Here is a 7,256-nt window from a genome sequence, read left to right on the forward strand (position 1 = left end):
TTGTCCATGTGAGATGGGGTTCGGACAATGCTAGTCACTAATGGCGGCAAGAAGCAGACACCACAGTGTAGGGCGGTTTGGCGACGATGACTGATTTTAATGCTTCAACTTACACTCCTTTCACGTGGACTACTTTGTAAATGTGCTGACGAGCTGAGTTGGCTGTGCCCAAAGCTATATTCAGAGCTTTGTCAAGACTTGCTGCCAGTTGGTACATTTGCTGATTGGGGTCCAATTCGCCATCAAATGGCACATAGATGTACGGGAACACGCCATGAATGTGCAGGCACGTTTTCTTACCTGTAAAAATAATTAATTTGTTATTTCATTAGAATTGATACACACGAAGATTATAGAATCGAATTTATAAATACACAATGCTTTAGAGATGAATCAGAGAAATTCTAAAAGAATGAGGTACCTATATTGAATAAGAACAAGTATAGTTATATTGTATAGTATAGTAACTATAATATAAGTATACGTATTGATGTAGGCTAGCCCTACATGGATACTAATCATGTGAGCACCGTTGTCAAGGTGACTTGTTTTAGCAAGGAACGTTTACAAGTAAATAACTAGTTGAGAGTTTATGATGAACGTTCTAAATTGATGAAGTATTTTGTTTTTATCTTGTTTATAAATGTAAACTTTTAATGAATAAAGTGTTAATTACAAAAGCACATTTACAAAATTGATGTCAGAATGGGATTGAATCCTTATGAAATTGTGCTAAAAGCTTGTTACACAAAAAAAGTTTTGCATGAAAACGAGAGCAAGATCAAAAATGGAGTTGGAAGCATTCAACGAGTTGGTAAATTGGCTCAAAGAAGGTATGCTAGAATCTGTATCTAATATGGGACGAAACTTGTAACAGAAAATGGAGGAAAATTTTCAAATTGTTTGAGATTGTTCATGATAGTGTTGATGGGAAAAAATAAAAGATGCTGGATGACTTTTAGAAGAATCTGGCCATTGGTTTGCTCTGGACTCTGATGAGACTTTTAGGTCGGCTCTGAGAAATATGTATAGCATTGTTAGTGTGCCACAATTTATAGTGATTGACTCACAGGGGAATCTGATCACATGTAGAGACTTACAAGAAATACAGGCGGTTAGAGTCAATGATCTTGTAACCTAGTTTGACTGATTTAAAACTTTTATGAATACTAAAACAAGATTTTATGAATTTTATTTTCTTTCTGAATCAAATAGATGAATTGAGAATGATCTGACTGATTGTAAAACGGTTTTAAATATTAAAAGTTATTCAATGACAATGCCAAGATAAGAAGGGTATTTCTATCTCTCGATCTAGAATATCAGAGATGAATAGTTGGAAGCATCAGACCGTCGGAAGCAACATTGTCTGGTGCCTCAAGGAAGTCACAGATAAAGTGTGTGCACATAGGGTGTGTGGTTATGACATGCATTAGGGTATGCATAAGTGAATAAATCAGGAGCAAGTGAGGGTGTCACTAGCTCAAATGGGACTCCTCAGTCCTGAGCATGTAGCTGAGAGGAAGCAAAGTTGTCTGGAACTGCAGAAGCATGGCTGTCTGACAGGGAGGAACCGTGGGTTGTTTGGTACTGCAGACATGATAAAAAGTAAATAAAAAGAAAGTATATAAAAAGTAAATACAGTACCGAACATGCTATAACTGTTTATCAGAGATGTAGAGCACTGTACAAAAAGTCATTAGATGAGGCCAAGAGAGTGTCTATTGTTTCAATTATTGAGTTCTCGAATAACAGTTGCAGGAAAGCATGGCAAATAATCAAAACGATATCTTCAAGTAAATGTGCTCAAGGTTTCACCACTCCAATGCCAAATATTTTAAATGAATATTTCATACGATCGGTTGATGATATCCATGAAAAGATAGTGAAGCCATCCATATCAGCCATCGAAATGCTAAATGGAAGTGTTGATAAAGAGCATAATGCCACTTTTTGTTTTCATGAAGTCAGACAAGAAGTTATCTCTAGAGTGGTTTATAATATAAAGCAATCTAAAAGCGAGGATTTCTATGGCCTATCCAGTTGCCTTCTTAAAAGTATTGCAGGCGCAGTGGTACCAGCACTGACTCGATGTATAAATATCTGCATTTCAAAATGTATTTTTCCTAATGTGTTAAAAGTATCCAAGGTCGTTCCGGTTTATAAGAAAGTTTCTAAAGAAGAACCGTCTAGCTTTAGACCTATTCAGATAGTGCCAGTGTTTTCAAAAGTGCTAGAGATTGTTATGTACATACGAATATTTGATTAATATTAAAGTGTTATCAGAACATCAATTTGGTTTTGTGAAGAGAAGATCTAGCACTGACGCCTTTGATTCCCTGATAAAATTTATGATCGAATCATTTGAGAGTAAGTCTTTTGCTCAGGCCACATTCTGTGACATGAGCGAAGCATTTGACTGCGTGGAACACAATATCCTGCTGGATAAATTGGCATTTTATGGAATCACTGGGAAGAATCTCAGTCTTTTTAGATCCTACCTTAGTGAACGAAAACAGGTTGTATGTGAGGGCAATAATAAATCAGATCTTGCCAGAGTGAAGTATGGTGTCCCCCAAGGATCAATTTTGGGACCTCTCTTATTTGTGATTATGATTAATGATCTCCCTCTCTCACTCAATAGTTAAGACTGTGTTGTACGCTGATGATACCACTTTTCTTCATTCTCACTTAGATGCACACACACTAAAGAATATGGCTAATACGTTAATAGAAGCTTCCAAATGGTTCAGAGCAAATGGCTTCAAATTAAATGAAGAAAAATCTCAGTTTCTGACATTTAGCCAGAGAGATCACACACTAAACAACAGCAATAGTATCAAGTTCCTTGGATTAATGTTTGACCCCAAGTTGACGTGGTAACCCCACATAAATTTCATTACTGGTAGGCTAGCTAAAGTTATTTATTTACTGAGACAGTTGAAAACTTTAGTTCCAGAACAATATCTCAGGAACCCATACTTTGCCTTTTTTCAAAGCATAATTGCCTGTGGTATTTTAATATATGGGAACAGCAGCCACATGAACAAAGTATTATTATTGCAAAAAAAAGCAGTCAGAGTTTTATCAGGTGCAGACTATCTGAGCCACTGTCGACCTCTTTTCAAGAAACTTAAACTAATAACAGTCATAAATTTGTAAATCTACGATGTAACTCTTTATACAATGAAAAACTTACCTAATTTGAAGACAAGATGCAAAATTCATGCTCATGATACAAGGTATAAACATCAAATTGATATACCATATCAACGTCTATCCACAAGCATGAAGCATTATGACAGCATAGGACTAAGGATCTATAATAAGTTACCTACAGAGATCAAATGTGCTAACATTGTTGATTTCAAAAAAAGATTATTTAATTGGCTTGTTGAAAGACCGTTTTATTGTTTGAACGAATTTTTTGATAGTACCTGAATGAATGTATTTTGTAATCTATATTTTGTTTAATGTGTGACTTTGTCAATTACCAATGTTGGTTTATGACAATAAAATTTTAATAAAAATAAAATATGAAGGTCTGGCAAGGAAGAAGCACGGCTGTCCGGAACTGCAGAAGCATGGCTATCTGGCAGGGAGGAAGCGTGGGTTGTTTGGTTCTGCAGACATGGAGGTCTGGCAGGGAAGAAGCACGGCTGTCCGGAACTGCAGAAGCATGGCAGGGAGGAATTGTGACTGTCCTGAGGTTTGGCTGAGCAGAGTATTGTTCGATTTAGAGGTTTGAGACATCGTTGGTGGGGACGCGATGAAGCCCACAAGGTTGAGGATCAAATGCTGCTATATCCAATTGTTCAAGTTTCATTGGAAATCCGAAGAATCCAAATTGTTATTTTGCCAAGAATTGAATTTGGCAATTAAAAAAAAACTGTTTGCTAAAAATTAGAAAGGACAAGGGAAGACCTGTACTACATTGTGAAGAGGATAATTGTGTATAGGATTAAGAAAACTGAAGGAATAACTAAACCAAAGGTTGTACAGAAATCTTATGTTTTCAGAAATTGCATGTATATTGTTTGTACAGTTTACTGCATAAGAGACAAAGCATACAACTAACAAATTTTATAAAATCAGCGCGTTTAAGACGCCCAAATATTTGGTGCTAAGAGAATACTCAATTTTTACAAGTCTTCCTAAAAATAATAAACTAAATTTAGTTTGTAAAAAGAAATACCGTACAGGATAAAAAATTAATTACATTGAATGATGCAATAAATAATAACAAACAATTGCTTTAAACAAAGAATAGCATATCCAACAATACAACATTTAAAAAATGTGATAAGTTACTTTACAAGGAATGTCAGGGCTCTTTGTACCACTACATTTGATGGAGCATAAAAATCTATAATTTCAATTGATTTATTTCCAAGGGAATGCATATATGATATAAAAGCTGAATAGATAGTTAGAAACTATATAGATAGTTCAATTTTATCAAATCAAGCTACATTAAACTATAATTTATAAATACAAGCACGTTTTTCAGTTTACCCGGGAAATAAATTGACGCAGTTATTTTCAACATTTCACATGTCAACAAAGGAGTTGCTGATCCCGATTATCATTGAATACAGGCAATATTGCTATTTTAAGATGATTTATAAAGATAAATTTAAAATGCAAACTTTACTAGTGATAACAGTAGCGTAATGTTACATAGACTATCAAGTGCTAATAAAGTCTACAATATTAATGATGATACAGCGACAACTCAAGTTATTTCAATCATCAAAGAGTAAGAAAAATATTTCAAAAACACTATACAAATTAATCAAACTTTAAGGTAGGTCAATTCTTACTTACAGCAGGCGGGAAGACATGACAAGACAACCTAAATTCATACAAATGAAGGCATCAGACATCTTCCAGTTCCAGTACGTTTCACAAATTATTATTCTTTGCTTCACAATGCAAAATACACCGCTGAACGGGTGTAGTTACAGCTGATTGCTGAGCCACTGAATTTCCTTGGCAATTGTGCATACCGAGAAGACCACTGGTTGGCGATGATTTTGGGAAGACAACTAGGGGCCATCTCGTGGTGCGCTAAACAAATAACAAAGCCCTTTTGATTTTTTTGTAATATTTCAAACATTTTATGGATGACTGTATGAGATTTATTGTGGAACTTTATTATTAATTGATATCACCAATCGAATGAATAATTGGGTTGATACTTCAGAGATTTTCTTTACGCATTCTATCTGAACACACCTCTTTTTAAAAAGTCGATTCTAGGTCGTAAAGAGTGACCAAAATATGACTTTTTGAAAACCTCATCTATTATTAAAAAGATAACCTTATCTATTATTAGATAAGGATGAGGTGGACCCCCTGTTTATGTCAGTTGATAGAGCTGATAAATAACTATACAGAGTATGAATTTGAAAAAATCGGTCAAGTCATTTTTGAGAAAATCGTGTTAGAAATTTAACAACATCCATTTTTCTCAAGAATATTACGGAGCTCCTGCAATTTTTCCAGAAATGAGACTTATGTCAGTTGATAGGGTTTACAAATAGCTATCCAAGGTATAAGTTTGAAGAGAATCGTTAGAGCCGTTTTCGAAAAACCCGAGAAAAACATGTTTTTTTAGTCTTTTTCCGCCATTTTGAATTGAATTTTATTAATTTTTTATTGTCAGATCCTCATGGTATAAGGACCTTAAGTTCAAAATTCAAGACAATCGGTTAATTAGGAATGGTGTTATCGTGTTCACAGATCGTGTTACCAGATCATTTTTCAACATTTTAGTAGTTCCTCGAAGTACATTTTTCAAACAACTAATTCATCTACCATCCACTCGAGCGATTTCTACTTTTCAGAAAGCATTGTGTTCAGACATTACGTGCTCAGAATCAGAGTCTTCTGATGTCAGTAAAATATTGTGAGGTTCCCTAGCCTGCGTCTCATAAACCCGCTTGAATTCAAACAACTTCTCATAAATGCCAAGTTTTTCAGATTGATAACAACTTTTTTAATCCTGATTTATAAATAGGACTAGAAGTAGGCGATTCATATTTTCGTGAATATAATTTTCTATCCGCCTATCCTTATACATGCTGTATCATCCAGAATTGAGAACAGCTCGCATGCATCATCCTTCATTATGTTGAGCATGATTCCTCCCGTCAAATACAAAGAAAGACATAAAAAAGGGGTGTGCTTAAATTTGTAATGTAGTTCTGTGTTTTTTTAATATATCATTTGGATACATGAGAGAAGTCCAGAACCAAATTCTTCATGCAAAATTTCCTTGTGCTATATTCAGAATAGCCCAAAAACCTCGTATTTTCGGTTCATTTTCCAGCTACGTATTTCCACCAAATCCAGTGATCGGACAGAAAGACTTGCTCTCGCCTTTTCTAAGATTATGAAATCTATATAAAAAGCGAAATGGCACTCACTCACTGACTGACTGACTCACTCACTCACTCACTCACTCACTCACTCACGCATAACTAAAAATCTAACGGACCAAAAACGTTCAAATTTGGTAGGTATGTTCAGTTGGCCCTTTAGAGGCGCACTAAGAAATCTTTTGGCAATATTTTAACTCTAAGGGTTGTTTTAAGGGTTTAAAGTTCGTCTTTTAGCATGTATATTCTTCTTCTCCCAATCTCTCAATTATAATTGAAATTTCCATATCATATGTTACTATAGAACTATAATCTAGATAGAGTACCTCTTTGAAACAGTTGTTAACTGGCAACTAAATTAATAATTTTGTCAGGTTGGCATTATAAGTTGAGTTGTCTTTGTTAGGTTGGCACCAAGTTGAAGATTTAAATGCATTTATCGCGGAAAAATATTGATTGGGCACTGCTACTTCAATCCTGGGAATATTATATTACTAGCAGTCAGGCTCGCTTCGCTCGCCATATCCGTTTAGTCTGGACCCCCGACTGGATTGTCCTAACATATGATAAAAATGCAGGCGAGCGAAGCGAGCCTGCTGATCTCATTCTTGGACGATCCAGCCGGTGGTCCAGGGGGCGGAGCCCCCTGGCTAGACGGATATGGCGAGCGAAGCAAGCCTGACGGCTAGTTCTGTATCAAATGAGATCATTCGGAACTCTCTATCTCCAATGAGTAATGATTTTTAAAAAATGAGTGAAACTTCAATAATAAAAAAACAATTTTGATGATATTTAGTACCTTAATCAACAATATATCCCGATTGTTACAATCTAGATGTAAAATTCAAAATCCCTCTGGGCGTAATTTTGTGC

General features: G+C 35.3%; 1 protein-coding gene across 1 annotated transcript in view; it reads right to left on the minus strand.

Moving 5' to 3' along the window:
- Nucleotides 1-4,941, minus strand: part of LOC111048559 (DNA polymerase zeta catalytic subunit) — a 72,976-nt gene extending 68,035 nt beyond the window's left edge. The window contains 2 exon segments of the mRNA XM_039432572.1: nucleotides 114-300; nucleotides 4,828-4,941. Of these exon segments, the coding sequence (XP_039288506.1) occupies nucleotides 114-217 (104 nt within the window). The 5' untranslated portion in view covers nucleotides 218-300; nucleotides 4,828-4,941.
- Between the last annotated feature and the right edge of the window lie 2,315 nt (nucleotides 4,942-7,256).

Source organism: Nilaparvata lugens, chromosome 7 (genome assembly GCF_014356525.2).
Source record: "Nilaparvata lugens isolate BPH chromosome 7, ASM1435652v1, whole genome shotgun sequence".
NCBI classification, from domain to species: domain Eukaryota; kingdom Metazoa; phylum Arthropoda; class Insecta; order Hemiptera; family Delphacidae; genus Nilaparvata; species Nilaparvata lugens.